Genomic DNA, 22,435 nt, shown 5'->3' with positions numbered 1-22,435 from the left:
GTTAAATACACTTTGCTGAGTATGTAAAGTGCTTTCTTTTCAAACGTGCAGCTAGGGGTGAAATCTGGAATCTTACCCTGCGCGGAGCTCCATAACCCTGGGTAGAAGGTACAACTTCATCCCCTTGAAGCTTAACACCTCCAAATGTCACAAGATTCATTAAAACTGCTGCCTGGAGGCTGGGGGTAGGCCCAAGGCCTTGCAGACCTTTCCCTGTAACTGTAAAGGGGTTAAATACACTCTGTGGTGTCTGAGATGTGTTGGTTATTCACACATCCAGGCAGGGGTGATACCTGAAATCTTACCCTGCGCGGAGCTCCATAACCCTGGGTAGAAGGGACAACTTCATCCCCTTGAAGCTTAACACCTCCAAATGTCACAAGATTCATCAAAACTGGTGCCTGGTTGCTGGAAGTAGGCCCAAGGCCTTGCAGGACTTTTCCTGTAACTGCAAAGTAGTTAAATACACTTTGCTGAGTATTTGAAGTGCTTTGTTTTCAAACATCCAGCTATGGGTGAAATCTGGAATCTTACCCTGCGCAGAGCTCCATAACCCTGGGCAAAAGGTACAACTTCATCCCCTTGAAGCTTAACACCTCCAAATGTCACAAGATTCATTAAAACTGCTGCCTGGAGGCTGGAGGTAGGCCCAAGGCCTTGCAGACCTTTCCCTGTAACTGTAAAGGGGTTAAATACACTCTGTGGTGTCTGAGATGTGTTGGTTATTCACACATCCAGGCAGGGGTGATACCTGAAATCTTACCCTGCGCGGAGCTCCATAACCCTGGGTAGAAGGGACAACTTCATCCCCTTGAAGCTTAACACCTCCAAATGTCACAAGATTCATCAAAACTGGTGCCTGGTTGCTGGAAGTAGGCCCAAGGCCTTGCAGGACTTTTCCTGTAACTGCAAAGTAGTTAAATACACTTTGCTGAGTATTTGAAGTGCTTTGTTTTCAAACATCCAGCTATGGGTGAAATCTGGAATCTTACCCTGCGCAGAGCTCCATAACCCTGGGCAAAAGGTACAACTTCATCCCCTTGAAGCTTAACACCTCCAAATGTCACAAGATTCATTAAAACTGCTGCCTGGAGGCTAGAGGTAAGCCCAAGGCCTTGCAGACCTTTCCCTGTAACTGTAAAGGGGATAAATACACTTTGTGGTGTCAGTAATGTGTTGGTTATTCACACATCCAGCTAGAGGTGACATCTGAAATCTTACCCTGCGCGGAGCTCCATAACCCTGGGTAGAAGGTACAACTTCATCCCCTTGAAGCTTAACACCTCCAAATGTCACAAGATTCATCAAAACTGGTGCCTGGATGCTGGAAGTAGTCCCAATGCCTTGCAGGACTTTTCCTGTAACTGCAAAGTAGTTAAATACACTTTGCTGAGTATATGAAGTGCTTTGTTTTCAAACCTCCAGCTAGGGGTGTAATCTGGAATCTTACCCTGCGCGGAGCTCCACAACCCTGGGTAGAAGGTACAACTTCATCCCCTTGAAGCTTAACACCTCCAAATGTCGCAAGATTCACTAAAACTGCTGCCTGGAGACTAGAGGTAGGCCCAAGGCCTTGCAGACCTTTCCCTGTAACTGTAAAGGGGTTAAATACACTCTGTGGTGTCTGAGATGTGTTGGTTATTCACACATCCAGGCAGGGGTGATACCTGAAATCTTACCCTGCGCGGAGCTCCATAACCCTGGGTAGAAGGTACAACTTCATACCCTTTGAAAGTTAACACCTCCAAATGTCACAAGTATCAGTAAAACTGGTGCCTGGATGCTGTAAGTAGGCCCAAGGCCTTGCAGGCCTTTTCCTGGAACTGCAGATGAGTTAATTACACTTTGCTGAGTATATGAAGTGCTTGGTTTTCAAACCTCCAGCTAGGGGTGTAATCTGGAATCTTACCCTGCGCGGAGCTCCACAACCCTGGGTAGAAGGTACAACTTCATCCCCTTGAAGCTTAACACCTCCAAATGTCTCAAGATTCATCAAAACTGGTGCCTGGATGCTGGAAGTAGTCCCAATGCCTTGCAGGACTTTTCCTGTAACTGTAAAGGGGTTAAATACACTTTGTGGTGTCTGTAATGTGTTGGTTATTCACACATCCAGCTAGGAGTGACATCTGAAATCTTACCCTGCGCGGAGCTCCATAACCCTGGGTAGAAGGTACAACTTCATCCCCTTGAAGCTTAACACCTCCAAATGTCACAAGATTCATCAAAACTGGTGCCTGGATGCTGTAAGTAGGCCCAAGGCCTGGCAGGCCTTTTCCTGGGACTGCAAAGGAGTTCAATACACTTTGCCGAGTTTGTTAAGTGTTTTGTTTCAACACCTCCAGCTAGGGGTGACATCTGAAATCTTACCCTGCGCGGAGCTCCATAACCCTGGGTAGAAGGTACAACTTCATACCCTTTGAAGGTTAACACCTCCAAATGTCACAAGTATCAGTAAAACTGGTGCCTGGATGCTGGAGGTGGGCCCAAGGCCTTGCAGGCCTTTTCCTGGAACTGCAAAGGAGTTAAATACACTTTGTGGTGTCTGTAATGTGTTGGTTATTCACACATCCAGCTAGGGGTGACATCTGAAATCTTACCCTGCGCGGAGCTCCATAACCCTGGGTAGAAGGGACAACTTCATCCCCTTGAAGCTAATCACCTCCAAATGTCACAAGATTCATCAAAACTGGTGCCTGGATGCTGGAAGTAGGCCCAAGGCCTTGCAGGCCTTTTCCTGTAACTGCAAAGTAGTTAAATACACTTTGCTGAGTATTTGAGGTGCTTTGTTTTCAAACCTCCAGCTAGGGGTGTAATCTGGAATCTTACCCTGCGCGGAGCTCCATAACCCTGGGTAGAAGGTACAACTTCATCCCCTTGAAGCTTAACACCTCCAAATGTCACAAGATCCATCAAAACTGGAGCCTGGATGCTGGAAGTAGTCCCAATGCCTTGCAGGACTTTTCCTGTAACTGTAAAGGGGTTAAATACACTTTGTGGTGTCTGTAATGTGTTGGTTATTCACACATCCAGCTAGGGGTGACATCTGAAATCTTACCCTGCGCGGAGCTCCAAAACCCTGGGTAGAAGGGACAACTTCATCCCCTTGAAGCTTAACACCTCCAAATGTCACAAGATTCATCAAAACTGGTGCCTGGTTGCTGGAAGTAGGCCCAAGGCCTTGCAGGCCTTTTCCTGTAACTGCAAAGTAGTTAAATACACTTTGCTGAGTGTGTGAAGTGCTTTGTTTTCAAACATCCAGCTATGGGTGAAATCTGGAATCTTACCCTGCGCAGAGCTCCATAACCCTGGGTAGAAGGTACAACTTTATCCCCTTGAAGCTTAACATCTCCAAATGTCACAAGATTCATTAAAACTGCTGCCTGGAGGCTGGAGGTAGGCCCAAGGCCTTGTAGACCTTTCCCTGTAACTGTACAGGGGTTAAATACACCTTGTGGTGTCTGTAATGTGTTGGTTATTCACGCATCCAGCTAGGGGTGACATCTGAAATCTTACCCTGCGCGGAGCTCCATAACTCTGGGTAGAAGGGACAACTTTATCCCCTTGAAGCTTAACTCCTCCAAATGTCACAAGATTCATCAAAACTGGTGCCTGGTTGCTGGAAGTAGGCCCAAGGCCTTGCAGGCCTTTTCCTGTAACTGCAAAGTAGTTAAATACACTTTGCTGAGTATGTGAAGTGCTTTGTTTTCAAACATCCAGCTAGGGGTGAAATCTGGAATCTTACCCTGCGCGGAGCTCCAAAACCCTGGGTAGAAGGGACAACTTCATCCCCTTGAAGCTTAACACCTCCAAATGTCACAAGATTCATCAAAACTGGTGCCTGGTTGCTGGAAGTAGGCCCAAGGCCTTGCAGGCCTTTTCCTGTAACTGCAAAGTAGTTAAATACACTTTGCTGAGTGTGTGAAGTGCTTTGTTTTCAAACATCCAGCTATGGGTGAAATCTGGAATCTTACCCTGCGCAGAGCTCCATAACCCTGGGTAGAAGGTACAACTTTATCCCCTTGAAGCTTAACATCTCCAAATGTCACAAGATTCATTAAAACTGCTGCCTGGAGGCTGGAGGTAGGCCCAAGGCCTTGTAGACCTTTCCCTGTAACTGTACAGGGGTTAAATACACCTTGTGGTGTCTGTAATGTGTTGGTTATTCACGCATCCAGCTAGGGGTGACATCTGAAATCTTACCCTGCGCGGAGCTCCATAACTCTGGGTAGAAGGGACAACTTTATCCCCTTGAAGCTTAACTCCTCCAAATGTCACAAGATTCATCAAAACTGGTGCCTGGTTGCTGGAAGTAGGCCCAAGGCCTTGCAGGCCTTTTCCTGTAACTGCAAAGTAGTTAAATACACTTTGCTGAGTATGTGAAGTGCTTTGTTTTCAAACATCCAGCTAGGGGTGAAATCTGGAATCTTACCCTGCGCGGAGCTCCATAACCCTGGGTAGAAGGTACAACCTCATCCCCTTGAAGCTTAACACCTCCAAATGTCACAAGATTCATTAAAACTGCTGCCTGGAGGCTGGAGGTATGCCCAGGGCCTTGCAGACCTTTCCCTGTAACTGTAAAGGGGTTAAATACACTTTGTGGTGTCTGTAATGTGTTGGTTATTCACACATCCAGCTAGGGGTGACATCTGAAATCTTACCCTGCGCGGAGCTCCATAACCCTGGGTAGAAGGGACAACTTCATCCCCTTGAAGCTTAACACCTCCAAATGTCACAAGATTCATCAAAACTGGTGCCTGGATGCTGTAAGTAGGCCCAAGGCCTGGCAGGCCTTTTCCTGGGACTGCAAAGGAGTTCAATACACTTTGCCGAGTTTGTTAAGTGTTTTGTTTCAACACCTCCAGCTAGGGGTGACATCTGAAATCTTACCCTGCGCGGAGCTCCATAACCCTGGGTAGAAGGTACAACTTCATACCCTTTGAAGGTTAACACCTCCTAATGTCACAAGTATCAGTAAAACTGGTGCCTGGATGCTGGAGGTGGGCCCAAGGCCTTGCAGGCCTTTTCCTGGAACTGCAAAGGAGTTAAATACACTTTGTGGTGTCTGTAATGTGTTGGTTATTCACACATCCAGCTAGGGGTGACATCTGAAATCTTACCCTGCGCGGAGCTCCATAACCCTGGGTAGAAGGTACAACTTCATCCCCTTGAAGCTTAACACCTCCAAATGTCACAAGATTCATCAAAACTGGTGCCTGGTTGCTGGAAGTAGGCCCAAGGCCTTGCAGGACTTTTCCTGTAACTGCAAAGTAGTTAAATACACTTTGCTGAGTATTTGAAGTGCTTTGTTTTCAAACATCCAGCTATGGGTGAAATCTGGAATCTTACCCTGCGCAGAGCTCCATAACCCTGGGCAAAAGGTACAACTTCATCCCCTTGAAGCTTAACACCTCCAAATGTCACAAGATTCATTAAAACTGCTGCCTGGAGGCTAGAGGTAAGCCCAAGGCCTTGCAGACCTTTCCCTGTAACTGTAAAGGGGATAAATACACTTTGTGGTGTCAGTAATGTGTTGGTTATTCACACATCCAGCTAGAGGTGACATCTGAAATCTTACCCTGCGCGGAGCTCCATAACCCTGGGTAGAAGGTACAACTTCATCCCCTTGAAGCTTAACACCTCCAAATGTCACAAGATTCATCAAAACTGGTGCCTGGATGCTGGAAGTAGTCCCAATGCCTTGCAGGACTTTTCCTGTAACTGCAAAGTAGTTAAATACACTTTGCTGAGTATATGAAGTGCTTTGTTTTCAAACCTCCAGCTAGGGGTGTAATCTGGAATCTTACCCTGCGCGGAGCTCCACAACCCTGGGTAGAAGGTACAACTTCATCCCCTTGAAGCTTAACACCTCCAAATGTCGCAAGATTCACTAAAACTGCTGCCTGGAGACTAGAGGTAGGCCCAAGGCCTTGCAGACCTTTCCCTGTAACTGTAAAGGGGTTAAATACACTCTGTGGTGTCTGAGATGTGTTGGTTATTCACACATCCAGGCAGGGGTGATACCTGAAATCTTACCCTGCGCGGAGCTCCATAACCCTGGGTAGAAGGTACAACTTCATACCCTTTGAAAGTTAACACCTCCAAATGTCACAAGTATCAGTAAAACTGGTGCCTGGATGCTGTAAGTAGGCCCAAGGCCTTGCAGGCCTTTTCCTGGAACTGCAGATGAGTTAATTACACTTTGCTGAGTATATGAAGTGCTTGGTTTTCAAACCTCCAGCTAGGGGTGTAATCTGGAATCTTACCCTGCGCGGAGCTCCACAACCCTGGGTAGAAGGTACAACTTCATCCCCTTGAAGCTTAACACCTCCAAATGTCTCAAGATTCATCAAAACTGGTGCCTGGATGCTGGAAGTAGCCCCAAGGCCTTGCAGGACTTTTCCTGTAACTGCAAAGTAGTTAAATACACTTTGCTGAGTATTTGAAGTGCTTTGTTTTCAAACATCCAGCTATGGGTGAAATCTGGAATCTTACCCTGCGCAGAGCTCCATAACCCTGGGCAAAAGGTACAACTTCATCCCCTTGAAGCTTAACACCTCCAAATGTCACAAGATTCATTAAAACTGCTGCCTGGAGGCTAGAGGTAAGCCCAAGGCCTTGCAGACCTTTCCCTGTAACTGTAAAGGGGATAAATACACTTTGTGGTGTCTGTAATGTGTTGGTTATTCACACATCCAGCTAGGGGTGACATCTGAAATCTTACCCTGCGCGGAGCTCCAAAACCCTGGGTAGAAGGGACAACTTCATCCCCTTGAAGCTTAACACCTCCAAATGTCACAAGATTCATCAAAACTGGTGCCTGGTTGCTGGAAGTAGCCCCAAGGCCTTGCAGGACTTTTCCTGTAACTGCAAAGTAGTTAAATACACTTTGCTGAGTATTTGAAGTGCTTTGTTTTCAAACATCCAGCTATGGGTGAAATCTGGAATCTTACCCTGCGCAGAGCTCCATAACCCTGGGCAAAAGGTACAACTTCATCCCCTTGAAGCTTAACACCTCCAAATGTCACAAGATTCATTAAAACTGCTGCCTGGAGGCTAGAGGTAAGCCCAAGGCCTTGCAGACCTTTCCCTGTAACTGTAAAGGGGATAAATACACTTTGTGGTGTCAGTAATGTGTTGGTTATTCACACATCCAGCTAGAGGTGACATCTGAAATCTTACCCTGCGCGGAGCTCCATAACCCTGGGTAGAAGGTACAACTTCATCCCCTTGAAGCTTAACACCTCCAAATGTCACAAGATTCATCAAAACTGGTGCCTGGATGCTGGAAGTAGTCCCAATGCCTTGCAGGACTTTTCCTGTAACTGCAAAGTAGTTAAATACACTTTGCTGAGTATATGAAGTGCTTTGTTTTCAAACCTCCAGCTAGGGGTGTAATCTCGAATCTTACCCTGCGCGGAGCTCCATAACCCTGGGTAGAAGGTACAACTTCATCCCCTTGAAGCTTAACACCTCCAAATGTCACAAGATTCAGTAAAACTGGTGCCTGGATGCTGTAAGTAGGCCCAAGGCCTTGCAGGCCTTTTCCTGGAACTGCAGAGGAGTTAAATACACTTTGTTGAGTATATGAAGTGCTTTGTTTTCAAACCTCCAGCTAGGGGTGTAATCTCGAATCTTACCCTGCGCGGAGCTCCATAACCCTGGGTAGAAGGTACAACTTCATCCCCTTGAAGCTTAACACCTCCTAATGTCACAAGATTCATTAAAACTGCTGCCGGGAGGCTGGAGGTAGGCCCAAGGCCTTGCAGACCTTTCCCTGTAACTGTACAGGGGTTAAATACACTCTGTTGTGTATGTGATTTGTTGGGTTTTCACACATCTAGGCAGGCAAGCATCACAAAAACAGGTGGCTGGAGACAGGCCCAAGGCCTTGTCCTGATGCTATAAAGGGGTGAAATACACTTTGACCATGTAAAGTGTTTTCTTATCAAACCTCCAGCCAGGGGTATAACCCGAAATCTTACCCTGCGCGGAGCTCCATAGCCAAGGTTAGTAGGAGCAACTGTATCCCTTTGAAGATGAACTCAACCAAATGTTACAATTATCACTAAACAGGCCCACAGCCTTGTGCTGATACTGTAACAGGGGTGAATCTCACCCTGCGCGGAGCTCCATAGCCCTGTGTAGAAATAGCCACTTTGTGCCTGCAGGCTAGAAATGGGCTTGGGACACTGAAGGCTAGAATCTGATAATGTAAAATACCTTTTGAATGAAGGTATTTTTTTTTTGGCAGACCTCCAGCTAAGGGGGAAAACCGGAAATGTTACCCGAATCGGAGCTCACCAGCCCTGGGTAGGAAAAGTGACTTTGTCCCCTTGAACCTAAAGAGTTGGTATAAAATCAATTTAAAAAAAAAAGTGTATATATAGTTTTTTTTTGCTTACCTCCAGCTAAGGGGGAAAACCGGAAATGTTACCCGAATCGGAGCTCCATAGCCTCGGGTAGAAACAGTGACTTTGTCCCCTTGAACCTAGAGAGTTAAAAAAAAAAAAAAAATGTTTATATATAGTAAAAAAAATACAATACAATAGAAATATGTGTTTGTAGGTTTTTTTTTTTTTTTTTTGGGCCGACCTCCAGCTAAGGGGGGAAACCGGAAATGTTACCCGAATCGGAGCTCACCAGCCCTGGGTAGGAAAAGTGACTTTGTCCCCTTGAACCTGAAGAGTTAGTATACAATGAATTAAACAAAAAAAATTGTATATATCGTTTTTTTTTCTGTTTTGCTTACCTCCAGCAAGGGGGAAAACCGAAAATTTTACCCGAATCGGAGCTCCCCAGCCCTGGGTAGAAGTAGTGCCATTGTCCCCTTGAACCAAACTGTCCACACAGAAAAAAACTGAAACGGGTGCTTAAAGACCCACAGGGACCCGTAAACGGTCATGCTGGTTCGCCGCAAGAATCAGGATGCCACAGCCTCTTCCTATGGGCCTGCATGGGAACTCGACTTCATCGACCATTAAGCCCCCACGCAGTGGGGGCTTACAGAGCCTGGGCAGGAGACAAAGTTGGAGTTAGCGCGGCCGTTCCGCCGCCCGGCCATCTGGTCGCCAGGCTCACTGGGCCATCTGGTCACTGCACAACGGTGCGACCAGATGGCCCACTGAGCCATGCGACCAGATGGCCGATCGGCGGAACCGCCGCGTTAACTCCAACTTTGTCTCCCGCTCTGGTGCTGTAACCCCCCACTACGTGGGGGCTTAATAGTCGGCATAGGTCCCCCAGTCCAGGCCTCCAAGACGGCGGGCCCCTGGGCAGGGCTAAACCTGCCTTATCTCCCGAGTTTCGTCGCCCCAGGATAACGGGACCCTGGGGCGGTCTACACACGCCTTAGGTCCCCAGTCCAGGGCTCCATGACGGTGGGCCCCTGAACCGGGCTGAACCCGCCTTAGGTTACCAGTTCAGGGCTCCATGGTGGCGGTCCCCGGGGCCGGGCTAAGCACGCCTTATCTCTCCGGTTTCGGGGCCAAGGACAACGGGACCCTGGGGCGGGCTAAACACGCCTTATGGTCCCCAGTCCAGGGCTCCATGATGGCGGGCCCCTGGGCAGGGATAAACACGCCTTAGGTCCCCAGTCCAGGGCTCCATGATGGCGGAGCCCTGTGCCGTGCTAAACCTGCCTTATCTACCCAGTTTCGGGCCTCAGGATAAAGAGACCCTGGGGCGGGCTACACACGCCTTAGGTCCCCAGTCCATGGCTCCATGATGTAGGTCCCCTGAACCCGCCTTAGGTTACCAGTTTAGGGCTCTACGGTGGCGGACCCTGGGCCGGGCTGAACCCGCCTTCCCGAGCAGAGTGGCTGCGGAGCAAATCCCCGGGTTCCCTCCATCCTCCCCTCCCGACCGAGTGGGGGCCTAGATAGGAGCCCTGCGCTGCGGGAATAATAGTTCATAGACCCAGCTCTCACAAGACATGGTGGTCGGCTCTTAAAAGAGCCTTTGGGTTGTTTTGTCTTTTTTTTCCGTGGGCAAGTCGAGTGTTTAACCGCCGAATCCGTAGAGGGTGCGGCCCTGGCGCTTCAGGGCATAGACCACATCCATGGCGGTGACGGTCTTCCTCTTGGCGTGCTCGGTGTAGGTGACGGCGTCCCGGATCACGTTCTCCAGGAAAACCTTCAGCACTCCGCGGGTCTCCTCGTAGATGAGGCCGGAGATGCGCTTGACTCCGCCACGGCGCGCCAGGCGGCGAATGGCCGGCTTGGTGATGCCCTGGATGTTGTCCCGGAGCACCTTGCGGTGCCTCTTGGCGCCGCCTTTGCCGAGCCCCTTCCCTCCTTTGCCGCGTCCAGACATGTTCTCCTCTCGGTGCTGTGAGCAGAAGTGATAGCTCCAGCCCCCGCACCGGCTGATTATATGGAGGAGCTGCGGACCTGCGAGGGAGTCCAAGCGCCCGCCCTGTGAGGCGGGAGAGCCCGGCCCCGGCCCGCCCTCTGCAGGGAGCGGGGGCTGGAGAGGCCGTTGCCGTTTGAAAAAGAGCGGGCTCCCAGCCCGCCTTTGTCATGGGTTGGCTCAGCTGCTGCCGCCGGCGCACAGACCACAGTCAAACACACGCACACGCCTCCCTTCCCGGCCCCCACTTGTGACCGGCCCGCCTAACCCTCTCGTTCCGTGCCCCCCTCCCAATATGAACAGAAGCCTCGGACATTTCTAAAGGAGCCCAACACACGTTAACGGCCTCACCGGCACCACCCCGCTGTGTGTGGCCGCCTGCAACCCCGTAACACTGTCCACGTCTCGCGCCCAAGGCACCTCCCTTCCCGGCCCCCACTTGTGACCGCAGCCCGCCTAACCCTCTCGTTCGGTGCCCCCTCCCAATATGAACCGAAGCCTCGGACTTGTTTCAATGGAGCCCTACACCGGCACCACCCCGCTGTGTGACACCGCCTGCAACCCCGTAACACTGTCCAAGTCTCGCGCCCAAGGCACCCCTTTTCCCGGCCCCCACTTGTGACCGCGGCCCGCCTAACCCTCTCGTTCCGTGCCCCTCCCAATATGAACAGATGCTTAGGACATGTTTCAATGGAGCCCACACCGGCTCCTCCCCGCTGTGTGTGACTGCCTGCAACCCCGTAACACTGTCCACGTCTCGAGCCCAAGGCACCTCTCTTCCCGGCCCCTACTTGTGACCGCGGCCCGCCTAACCCTCTCTTTCGGCGCCCCCTCCCAATATGAACAGAAGCCTCGGACATGTTTAATGGAGCCCAACACACGTTAAAGGCCTCACCGGCACCACCCCGCTGTGTCTGGCCGCCTGCAATCCCGTAACGGTCCCCATCTCGCGCCCGGTTGTGTCGTCTGCCCCAAAAAGATGCCAAATAAATATAGGATTTTTATTAGAAAAAACATTATGGATATCGGACTCGAAGCTGGGCTTTGGGGACGGGGGCAACATTTATATGCAGGGCCGAGGGCTTGGAGTGTGTCCCACCTATGAAGCGACGGCGCGGGCGCTGCCGCATCTATGAAGCCGCCAGAGTAACACCTCGGCACGGATACGCTCTTTGATGGAGTCTGTGGATGGCCCTGAAAAGAGCCTTTGTGTTTAGGGTGTATTTCCACGGGGGTCTGCGGGCCTTTACTTGCTTGCTTTGCCCTGTGCCTTGTGGCTCTCGGTTTTCTTGGGCAGCAGCACGGCCTGGATGTTGGGCAGGACTCCTCCCTGGGCGATGGTGACTCGGCCCAGCAGCTTGTTCAGCTCCTCGTCGTTGCGGATGGCCAGCTGGAGGTGTCTGGGGATGATGCGGGTCTTCTTGTTGTCCCGGGCGGCGTTGCCAGCCAGCTCCAGGATCTCGGCGGTCAGGTACTCCAGCACTGCAGCCAGATAGACGGGGGCACCGGCGCCCACCCTCTCGGCGTAGCTTCCCTTACGGAGCAGTCTGTGCACACGGCCCACGGGGAACTGGAGCCCGGCTCTGGAAGAGCGTGTCTTGGCCTTGGCGCGGGCCTTTCCTCCCTGCTTTCCGCGTCCAGACATGGCGATCGATGTAAAGTCTCAGTCACACAACAGCGAGAATGATACTGCTCTTTTTGCTGGACTCGGTAATATAAAGACTTCGGGTGCGTCTGATTGGTTGACAGCTAGTCGTTGATAGTACTTCTCATTGGAGGAAGGCGTGCTATGGTTTAGCCAATCAGTGTCCCAGAACCGCATTACAATAGGAAGTGGGGGCCCGGCCTATACCTGCCAATGAGAAGGGAGAGCCGGGAAGAAGCTGCTTTGCACGCCCTGGCTATAAATACAAGTGCGGCCGCCCAAACATGATTTCTCTCGGCTCCACAGCACGCGGTGAAAGATCCTCGACCATGCCTGAACCAGCCAAGTCCGCGCCGGCTCCCAAGAAGGGCTCCAAGAAAGCGCTCTCCAAGCCGCCCAAGAAGGACGGTAAGAAACGCAAGAGGAGCAGGAAGGAAAGCTATGCCATCTACATTTACAAAGTGATGAAGCAGGTGCACCCGGACACCGGCATCTCTTCCAAGGCCATGGGCATCATGAACTCCTTCGTGAACGACATCTTTGAGCGCGTCGCTGCAGAGTCTTCCAAACTGGCTCTCTACAACTCGCGGCGCACCATCACCTCACGGGAGATCCAGACCGCAGTCCGCCTTCTGCTGCCCGGAGAGCTGGCCAAGCACGCCGTGTCGGAGGGCACCAAGGCCGTCACCAAGTACACCAGCGCCAAGTAAGGCTTCCAGGCGCACCCCAACGAACACAACGGCTCTTTTAAGGGCCAACCACTTCCTCCCCTAAGAGCTAATGTAACCCTAGTATGACAGAAGAATATGTGTTTTTATAAGGGTAATGTTGAGCGCAGATAGCGCCGCTCTCCCGGGGTTTGCTGCACACCGAGGGACGATGGAGCAGGCAGCCCGTTTTGCCTCTTTCAATAAACATGTCTATATGAATGAGCCCTCCCTGGGACCACGTGCCACCTATGCACTGTAATGTAACGATGACGTTATATAAACCTGCTGGCAATTCACACAGCTACTCCCGGGCAATTTGCTTTCCATGTTATGGGCGAGCAGCTTTAATGTGTGCCGGTTTAATTAGCGTTGTGTTTGTATTTCCAGACCCAGGGGAACGGCTACAATACGCCCCGGGGCAAACGCTACCGAAATCAGACACATGAACCCCATGTACCGGGAGCCCAGATGCCTCATAGCGCTGGCTTGTGACCAGCGGATCCCTGCCGCCATTAAATGATGGGCACATTGACGAGGTGTTTGTGCACTGTGAAGACGGAAGGCTCTGGTCACCCCCAGAGCCTGTATAAGTTGCCCAGTACTCGTGGTACTCTCAGAACCCGATGTACCGGGAGCACAGATGCCCAAAAGCGGTGGCTTGTGACCCGCGGATCCCTACCACAACCCTCTACCCAAACAACGCTTCAAATGAAGGGCACGTGGAAGAGGTGTTTGTGCACTGTGGACACCGAGTGCTCTGGTTTCCCCAGAAGCGGTATAAGTTGCCCGGTGCTCGTGGTATTCACAGCCCCTCCTCCCTAACCTGTAGGCCATGCCATGGCAGATAAGAGAAGCTCAAAGGTGACAGGGTGGTGGCCCTTAAAAGAGCCGTTGTGGTGGTTGTTCGGGTCGGTCTGTCTCCTTAGGCTCTCTCGCCTCGGATGCGACGGGCCAGCTGGATGTCCTTGGGCATGATGGTCACCCTCTTGGCGTGGATGGCGCACAGGTTGGTGTCCTCGAAGAGCCCGACCAGGTAGGCCTCGCTTGCCTCCTGCAGGGCCATGACGGCGGAGCTCTGGAAGCGCAGATCGGTCTTGAAGTCCTGGGCGATCTCCCTCACCAAGCGCTGGAAGGGCAGCTTGCGGATGAGGAGCTCGGTGGACTTCTGGTAGCGGCGGATCTCGCGGAGAGCCACGGTGCCGGGCCGGTAGCGGTGAGGCTTCTTGACTCCCCCGGTGGCAGGCGCGCTCTTGCGAGCTGCCTTGGTGGCCAGCTGCTTGCGGGGCGCTTTGCCGCCGGTGGACTTGCGGGCTGTCTGCTTGGTGCGGGCCATGGCGGGAGCGGTCTCTCTCAGCGACGAGCGAGGAAGAATGGCGTCTACCGGGGAAAGAGCTCTATTTATGCCCTCACAGACGGAGGGCTGCTCTGGTTGGCTGAAGAGACCGCCCTACGTTCGAAAATAGCCCGCGGTGTACAACGATTGGTTACTGAACGGGAGGCTGCAGCCTAGCTGTCCAATGAGCTGTGGATAAAAGAGAAGCCTCCGGTTGGATGACGTGAGTTGGAGCCGGAGCCCGCGCCTCGGCCAGCCTTTGTCTCCGTGTCCGTCCATCCACTACTAGTCACGCCGACGACTCGACCCCGGTCCCCCGGGAGAGGAGCCCGAGATGTCATAAGCACACTGCCCTTATCACCCTGGAACACTCCCCCGTTACCTGCGCTCGAGTCTGCCCGGGTACAGTGAAAGCACCAACACACACACACACACACGTTTATAATAAACCCCGGTCTTATGACTCCCAGACCCCCTTCTTACCCGCCCCTGCTCACCCTGGAACACTCCCCCGTTACCTGCTGCTCGATTGAAAGAGCACAATCCTCTGCTTTATGCAGACACTACATCGAGTCTGCCCGGGTACAGTGAAAGCACCGAGACACACACGTTATTGCACATGCATTATAAACGGAGGTCTTATAACTCCCAGACCCCCTTATTGTCTATGTTATACCGATTTCAATCCACGCAGCCCCGAAAGAGCCGTTTATATGGCCAAGATCACACGCGGCACTCGCGCGTGGAAAGGTGCCCTATGGATGCATTGTGCGGTTTATTTTTGAGAAGTGGGGCATTGGGTGGGTGCAAAGGTGGGGATGAACACGCTCTCTTCTAGACAGGGTGGTGGCCCTTAAAAGAGCCGTTGTGTTTGCAGTGTCTCGGTGCAAGCCCTTACTTCTTCTTGGGCGCTGCCTTTTTGGGCTTCGCTGCTTTGGGCTTGGCTGCCTTGGGTTTGACTACCTTGGCAGGGCTTTTCTTGGCTACTTTGGGCTTCGCCGCCTTGGCTTTCGCTGGGCTCTTGGCAGCCTTCTTGGCGGGGGCAGCCTTGGGCTTCTTGGGGCTCTTGGCTGCTGCTGGCTTCTTGACCTTCTTCGGGCTCTTCTTGACCCCCGCGGGAGCCTTTTTGGGCTTCTTGGCGGCAGGGGCTGCTTTCTTGGCGGCTGGCTTCTTGGTCTTGGAGGCTGACTTCTTGGCCGCCTTCTTACCTTCCAGCTGCTTCTTATTCACCTTGAAGGATCCGGAGGCCCCGGTGCCCTTCAGCTGAGCTAGGGCGCCTTTGCTGACCAGGCTCTTGAGGGAGACCTTGACGCGGCTCTTGTTCTTGTCCGCATCGTAGCCGGCGGCGGTCAGCGCCTTCTTCAGGGCCACCAGGGAGACTCCCTTCCTCTCGGCCGAGGCGGTCACGCACTTCAGGATGAGATCGGACACGCTGGGACCGGAAGGCTTCTTGGCCTTGGAGGCCCCCGCTGCTTTCTTCTGCTTCTTCTTGGGGGCGACCTCAGCGGGAGGAGCCGCGGCGGCTGGAGCGGTTTCTGCCATTGCTATGCAAGTCTCGACGCTGACGCTGTCACAGAACGGAAATGTACCTCGGCCCGAGCCCCGTGCATATATAGGGAGGAGCCAGCCCCTGATTGGTCCCGAGGAGAGAGGGCTGTGCGAGGCGCACTCGGCTCTCTGCTCCGAGCTGACATTTGTGTTTCCTACCATCGGAGTTTCAAAGTTTTAAACCACAATCCGTTAAACACACGCTCCCGTGCACACATGAAAAGAAGCCCAGCTTCAGCCCCTTCCCGTGCCCGCCCCCGTTTCAGCCGACCCCGTCCACAGAGGCTTGCAATCCGCCGTGAATCTCTGCCCTCCCCCGGTGGCTGACGCCTCCGTGACCGGAATCCCGGGCTCCGGGACCCTTTTCCCCGGTCCACCCTCGCGCTCTGAGGCCGGGAGCGGCGGCCCGCGGGCGGGAGGGGCCTCCTGCAGGGAGCGGGCCAAGTGGAGTCACCATGGGGCTCCGGGGGCCGCGGGGAGCGCCTCCTGCACCGGGCCGAAGTAACACAGGGCTCCGCCGGCCGAGCGCGGGGAGCGGAGACAACGCCAGAGAGACCCGGCCCCCCGGGGGCCAGGGGGGCCCTCGCCGCGCGCCTGCACCCTCGGCTGTGGCACCCAAGGCTCCGGGGCAGCCGGGGGGACTTTCACAAGCAGCGGGGCACGGTCCGGCATCAAGACTCACGGGCATCACAAGGCGGCTGCGCGCTGGTAGCTTCACATGCAGGCCGAGGGCATTCACTGCCAAGCACCGAGCTGGACGAGACGGGGGCACAGTAAACATAATAAACACACAGTGACACCATAGAGGCAGGCGGCCGAGTCAGACCTACATGCTTAATGGCACCCAGAGTGAGAGCAGAGGGTGTGAATGCACCTGAAACGGTGACCCCAGTACCTGCACGGAGGCCCTCTGCTGAGCTGATTTTCACAGCTGGAGTTAGGTTTACATCTCAGGTGACATCTTTGGACGGGACCCGACCATAACAACGCGGTCAAAACACCGCTGTACATTTCGATCGCTGCATTTACAACGCAAGTCTTCTCCACGACTTGCACGGGAGGGCGCACTAGACTAAGGAATAGTGCGATTTGCAATTCCAACACCTTCCCTACCTTACTTAGGCTGGAGTTGGAATAGTAAATCATACTATTCCTGAGTGTAGAGCGCCCTCCCGCGCAAGTCGTGGAAAGCCCCTAAAACAGCAATGTAATGTACCGCAATCTGATTGTTACAACATACATCCCACACTACAGAGTGAGGCCTTTGACTATCACTGTTGTATTGAGCTCGATGGCTGGGGTGGGGACCACTCCTGAATCAAATGGGATGTCAAGAGTGCGACCTGTGCCCACAAATCAGATTCTGCGCATGGCAGCCTGATTGAGGTCTAATTACAGGGTTTCGCCTTATATGTAGGTAGAAGGAAACACAAAGAAAACACTTCACATAGTCCAAAACGTACATGAACACCATTCACAGTTTCAGATCTTACCCTTCAGGTACCCAGGCCCATTCCTAGCTTCCAGGAACCTGTTCTAGTAATATATCTGACACAATGAGGTTTCCAGAATCAAGGGGACAAAGTCAGTCCTTCTACCCCGAGATATGGAGCTCCGCACAGGGAAAGATTTCACGCCTTTCCCTGGGATGGAGGTGTAAGAATAAAATACTTCACATGGACCAAAACTGCACAAAAAAACAGTCACCATATCAGAATAGAGCCTTCAGGGCACTGGGGCATTTCTAGCCTCCAGGGACCTGCTTTAGTGATATTTGTGACATTATGGGGTTTTCCGATTCAAGGGCACTAAGTCACTCCTTCTACCCAGGGATTTGGAGCTCCACGCAGGGCAAGATTCAACATTTCCCTCACGGGTGGAGGTGAAGAAATGAAAACACTTCACCTAGCCTAAAAGGTACATGCACCCATTTGAAATATCATGCCTTGGCCTGCAGAGACATGGGCACATTTCTATTCACCAAACACACGTTTTAGTGATAATTGTGAAATTATGATGTGCTCAGCTGCAAGGGGACAATGGCACTCCTTCTACCCAGAACTACGGAGCTCGGCATAGGGTAAGATTGCAGCCTTTCCCCTTGGATTTGAGGGAAGCGTTTTACCTCTCCGCCTGCATCCAAGGGGAAAACCTGCAATCTCCCCCTGCGCGTAGTTCCATAGCCCTGGGTAGAAGGAGCAACTGTATCCCTTTGAAGATTAACATCTCCAAATGTTACATGTGTCACAAAAAATGGTGCCTGGAGGTTAGAAATAGGCCAAAGGCATTGCATGCCTTTCCTGATAATGCAAAGGGGTGAAATACACTTCATTGGGCATGTGAAGTGTTTTGTTTTCACACCTCCAGCCAGGGGTGAAACCTGAAATCTTACCCTGCGCTGAGCTCCATATCCCTGGGTAGTAGGTGCCAGTTCATCCCCTTGAAGTTGAAAACCTGCATATGTCACAAGCATCAGTAAAACTGGTGCCCGGAGCCAGGAAACAAGCACAAGGCCTTGCAGGCCTTGTCCTGATACTGTAAAGGGGTGCACTTCACTTTATTGACCATGTGAAGGGTTTTCTTTTCACACCTCTAGCCAGGGGAATAACCAGAAATCTTACCCTGCGCGGAGCTCCTTAACCCTGGGTAGAAGGTGTGACTTACTCCCCTTGAAGCTTAACACCACCAAATGTCACAGATATCAGTAAAATTGGTGCCTGAAGGCTGGAAGTAGGCCCAAGGCCTTGCAGGCCTTTTCCTGTTACTGCAAAGGAGTTAAATACACTTTGCTGAGTATGTAAAGTGCTTTCGTTTCAAACGTGCAGCTAGGGGTGAAATCTGTAATCTTACCCTGCGCTGAGCTCCATAACCCTGGGTAGAAGGTGCGTCTTCATCCCCTTGAAGTTGAACACCTACAAATGTCACAACTATCAGTACAACTGATGCCTGGAGGCTGGAAGTAGGCCCAAGGCCTTGCAGGCCTTTCCTGATACTGTGAAGGAGTGAAATACACTGTATTGGGCATGTGAAGTGTTTTGCTTTAACACCTCCAGCAGGGGTGAAACCTGAAATCTTACCCTGCGCTGAGCTCCATGACCCTGGGTAGACAGTGTGACTTCATACCCTTGTAGCCTAACAACCCCAAATGACTTAGGTATCGGTAAAACTGGTGCCAGAAGGCTGGAAACACACCCAGGGCCTTGCAGGCCTAGCTCCGACACTGTAAAGGAGTTAAATGCACTTTGGTGTGTATGGTAAGTGTTCTATTTTCACACCTCCAGCCTGGGGTGAAACCTGAAATCTTACCCTGCGCGGAGCTCCATTACACTGGGTAGAAGGTGCGACTACATCCCCTTGAAGCTGAACACCTCCAAATGTCACAAGTTTTAAAAACACAGGTGCCTGGAGGCTGGAAACAGGCAAAAGGCCATGTTTTGATACTGTAAAGGAGTGAAGTACACTTTATTGAGCATGTGAAGTGTTGTGCTTTATCAGCTCCAGCAAGAGGAATAACCTGAAATCTTACCCTGCGCTGAGCTCCTTAACCCTGGGTAGAAGGTGTGACTACTTCCCCTTGAAGCTTAACACCACTAAATGTCACAGGTATCAGTACAATTGGTGCCTGGATGCTGTAAGTAGTCCCAATGCCTTGCAGGACTTTTCCTGTAACTGCAAAGTAGTTAAATACACTTTGCTGAGTATATGAAGTGCTTTGTTTTCAAACCTTCAGCTAGGGGTGTAATATGGAATCTTAATCTGCGCGGAGCTCCATAACCCTGGGTAGAAGGTACAACTTCATCCCCTTGAAGCTTAACACCTCCAAATGTCCCAAGTTTCAGTAAAACTGGTGCCTGGATGCTGTAAGTAGGCCCAAGGCCTTGCAGGCCTTTTCCTGGAACTGCAGAGGAGTTAAATACACTTTGTTGAGTATATGAAGTGCTTTGTTTTCAAACCTCCAGCTAGGGGTGTAATCTGGAATCTTACCCTGCGCGGAGCTCCACAACCCTGGGTAGAAGGTACAACTTCTTCCCCTTGAACCTTAACACCTCCAAATGTCGCAAGATTCACTAAAACTGCTGCCTGGAGACTAGAGGTAGGCCCAAGGCCTTGCAGACCTTTCCCTGTAACTGTAAAGGGGTTAAATACACTCTGTGGTGTCTGAGATGTGTTGGTTATTCACACATCCAGGCAGGGGTGATACCTGAAATCTTACCCTGCGCGGAGCTCCATAACCCTGGGTAGAAGGTACAACTTCATACCCTTTGAAAGTTAACACCTCCAAATGTCACAAGTATCAGTAAAACTGGTGCCTGGATGCTGTAAGTAGGCCCAAGGCCTTGCAGGCCTTTTCCAGGAACTGCAGAGGAGTTAAATACACTTTGCTGAGTATATGAAGTGCTTTGTTTTCAAACCTCCAGCTAGGGGTGTAATCTGGAATCTTACCCTGCGCGGAGCTCCACAACCCTGGGTAGAAGGTACAACTTCATCCCCTTGAAGCTTAACACCTCCAAATGTCACAAGATTCATTAAAACTGCTGCCTGGAGGCTGGAGGTAGGCCCAAGGCCTTGCAGACCTTTCCCTGTAACTGTAAAGGGGTTAAATACACTTTGAGGTGTCTGTAATGTGTTGGTTATTCACACATCCAGCTAGGGGTGACATCTGAAATCTTACCCTGCGCGGAGCTCCATAACCCTGGGTAGAAGGGACAACTTCATCCCCTTGAAGCTTAACACCTCCAAATGTCACAAGATTCATCAAAACTGGTGCCTGGATGCTGGAAGTAGGCCCAAGGCCTTGCAGGCCTTTTCCTGGACCTGCAAAGGAGATAAATACACTGTGCTGAGTATGTAAAGTGCTTTATTTTCAAACGTGCAGCTAAGGGTAAAATCTGGAATCTTACCCGGTGCGGAGCTCCATAACTCTGGGTAGAAGGTACAACTTCATCCCCTTGAAGCTTAACACCTCCAAATGTCACAAGATTCATTAAAACTGCTGCCAGGAGGCTTGAGGTAGGCCCAAGGCCTTGCAGACCTTTCCCTCTAACTGTAAAGGGGTTAAATAAACTTTGTGTTGTCTGAGATGTGTTGGTTATTCACACATCCAGGCAGGGGTGATACCTAAAATCTTACCCTGCGCGGAGCTCCATAACCCTGGGTAGAAGGTACAACTTCATACCCTTTGAAAGTTAACACCTCCAAATGTCACAAGTATCAGTACAACTGGTGCCTGGATGCTGGAAGTAGGCCCAAGGCCTTGCAGGCCTTTTCCTGTTACTCTAAATGAGTTAAATACACTTTGCTGAGTATGTAAAGTGCTTTCTTTTCAAACGTGCAGCTAGGGGTGAAATCTGGAATCTTACCCTGCGCGGAGCTCCATAACCCTGGGTAGAAGGTACAACTTCATCCCCTTGAAGCTTAACACCTCCAAATGTCACAAGATTCATTAAAACTGCTGCCTGGAGGCTGGGGGTAGGCCCAAGGCCTTGCAGACCTTTCCCTGTAACTGTAAAGGGGTTAAATACACTTTGTGGTGTCTGTAATGTGTTGGTTATTCACACATCCAGCTAGGGGTGACATCTGAAATCTTACCCTGCGCCGAGCTCCATAACCCTGGGTAGAAGGTACAACTTCATCCCCTTGATGCTTAACACCTCCAAATGTCACAAGATTCATCAAAACTGGTGCCTGGATGCTGGAAGTAGGCCCAAGGCCTTGCAGGCCTTTTCCTGGAACCGCAAAAGAGAAAAATACACTGTGCTGAGTATGTAAAGTGCTTTCTTTTCAAACGTGCAGTAGGGGGGAAATCTGGAATCTTACCCGGCGCGGAGCTCCATAACTCTGGGTAGAAGAACAACTTAATCCCCTTGAAGCTTAACACCTCCAAATGTCCCAAGTTTCAGTAAAACTGGTGCCTGGATGCTGTAAGTAGGCCCAAGGCCTTGCAGGCCTTTTCCTGGAACTGCAGAGGAGTTAAATACACTTTGTTGAGTATATGAAGTGCTTTGTTTTCAAACCTCCAGCTAGGGGTGTAATCTGGAATCTTACCCTGCGCGGAGCTCCACAACCCTGGGTAGAAGGTACAACTTCTTCCCCTTGAAGCTTAACACCTCCAAATGTCGCAAGATTCACTAAAACTGCTGCCTGGAGACTAGAGGTAGGCCCAAGGCCTTGCAGACCTTTCCCTGTAACTGTAAAGGGGTTAAATACACTCTGTGGTGTCTGAGATGTGTTGGTTATTCACACATCCAGGCAGGGGTGATACCTGAAATCTTACCCTGCGCGGAGCTCCATAACCCTGGGTAGAAGGTACAACTTCATACCCTTTGAAAGTTAACACCTCCAAATGTCACAAGTATCAGTAAAACTGGTGCCTGGATGCTGTAAGTAGGCCCAAGGCCTTGCAGGCCTTTTCCTGGAACTGCAGAGGAGTTAAATACACTTTGCTGAGTATATGAAGTGCTTTGTTTTCAAACCTCCAGCTAGGGGTGTAATCTGGAATCTTACCCTGCGCGGAGCTCCACAACCCTGGGTAGAATGTACAACTTCATCCCCTTGAAGCTTAACACCTCCAAATGTCTCAAGATTCATCAAAACTGGTGCCTGGATGCTGGAAGTAGTCCCAATGCCTTGCAGGACTTTTCCTGTAACTGCAAAGTAGTTAAATACACTTTGCTGAGTATATGAAGTGCTTTGTTTTCAAACCTCCAGCTAGGGGTGTAATCTCGAATCTTACCCTGCGCGGAGCTCCATAACCCTGGGTAGAAGGTACAACTTCATCCCCTTGAAGCTTAACACCTCCAAATGTCACAAGATTCATTAAAACTGCTGCCTGGAGGCTGGAGGTAGGCCCAA

The 22,435-nt window shown here is 51.3% G+C and overlaps 3 protein-coding genes across 3 annotated transcripts; 1 reads left to right on the top strand and 2 right to left on the bottom strand.

Annotated features, from left to right (window-relative positions):
- Positions 1 to 9,961: 9,961 nt before the first annotated feature.
- On the bottom strand, positions 9,962 to 10,349 carry LOC147663935 (histone H4). Its single transcript, XM_086950031.1, has one exon. The coding sequence runs from the start codon at positions 10,309 to 10,311 to the stop codon at positions 10,000 to 10,002; it is 312 nt and encodes a 103-aa protein (XP_086806157.1). The 5' UTR covers positions 10,312 to 10,349; the 3' UTR covers positions 9,962 to 9,999.
- Positions 10,350 to 11,593: 1,244 nt separating this feature from the next.
- Positions 11,594 to 11,992, bottom strand: LOC147663934 (histone H2A type 2-C-like). The gene has a single exon (XM_086950098.1). It carries the CDS (start codon positions 11,990 to 11,992, stop codon positions 11,594 to 11,596), a length of 399 nt encoding a protein of 132 aa, XP_086806224.1.
- A 329-nt stretch (positions 11,993 to 12,321) lies between these two features.
- LOC147663933 (histone H2B 1.2-like) lies at positions 12,322 to 12,702 on the top strand. The gene has a single exon (XM_086950097.1). It carries the CDS (start codon positions 12,322 to 12,324, stop codon positions 12,700 to 12,702), a length of 381 nt encoding a protein of 126 aa, XP_086806223.1.
- The last annotated feature ends 9,733 nt before the right edge of the window (positions 12,703 to 22,435 follow it).

This window comes from Lissotriton vulgaris, unplaced genomic scaffold, assembly GCF_964263255.1.
Source record: "Lissotriton vulgaris unplaced genomic scaffold, aLisVul1.2 SCAFFOLD_728, whole genome shotgun sequence".
Classification (NCBI taxonomy): Eukaryota; Metazoa; Chordata; class Amphibia; order Caudata; family Salamandridae; genus Lissotriton; species Lissotriton vulgaris.
This window is presented reverse-complemented; position numbering and strand designations above follow the sequence as displayed.

Excerpts from the sequence above, each read along its gene's own strand:
- LOC147663934 (XM_086950098.1), bottom strand. The coding sequence starts at position 11,992 with ATGTCTGGACGCGGAAAGCAGGGAGGAAAGGCCCGCGCCAAGGCCAAG.
- LOC147663935 (XM_086950031.1), bottom strand. The coding sequence starts at position 10,311 with ATGTCTGGACGCGGCAAAGGAGGGAAGGGGCTCGGCAAAGGCGGCGCC.
- LOC147663933 (XM_086950097.1), top strand. The coding sequence starts at position 12,322 with ATGCCTGAACCAGCCAAGTCCGCGCCGGCTCCCAAGAAGGGCTCCAAG.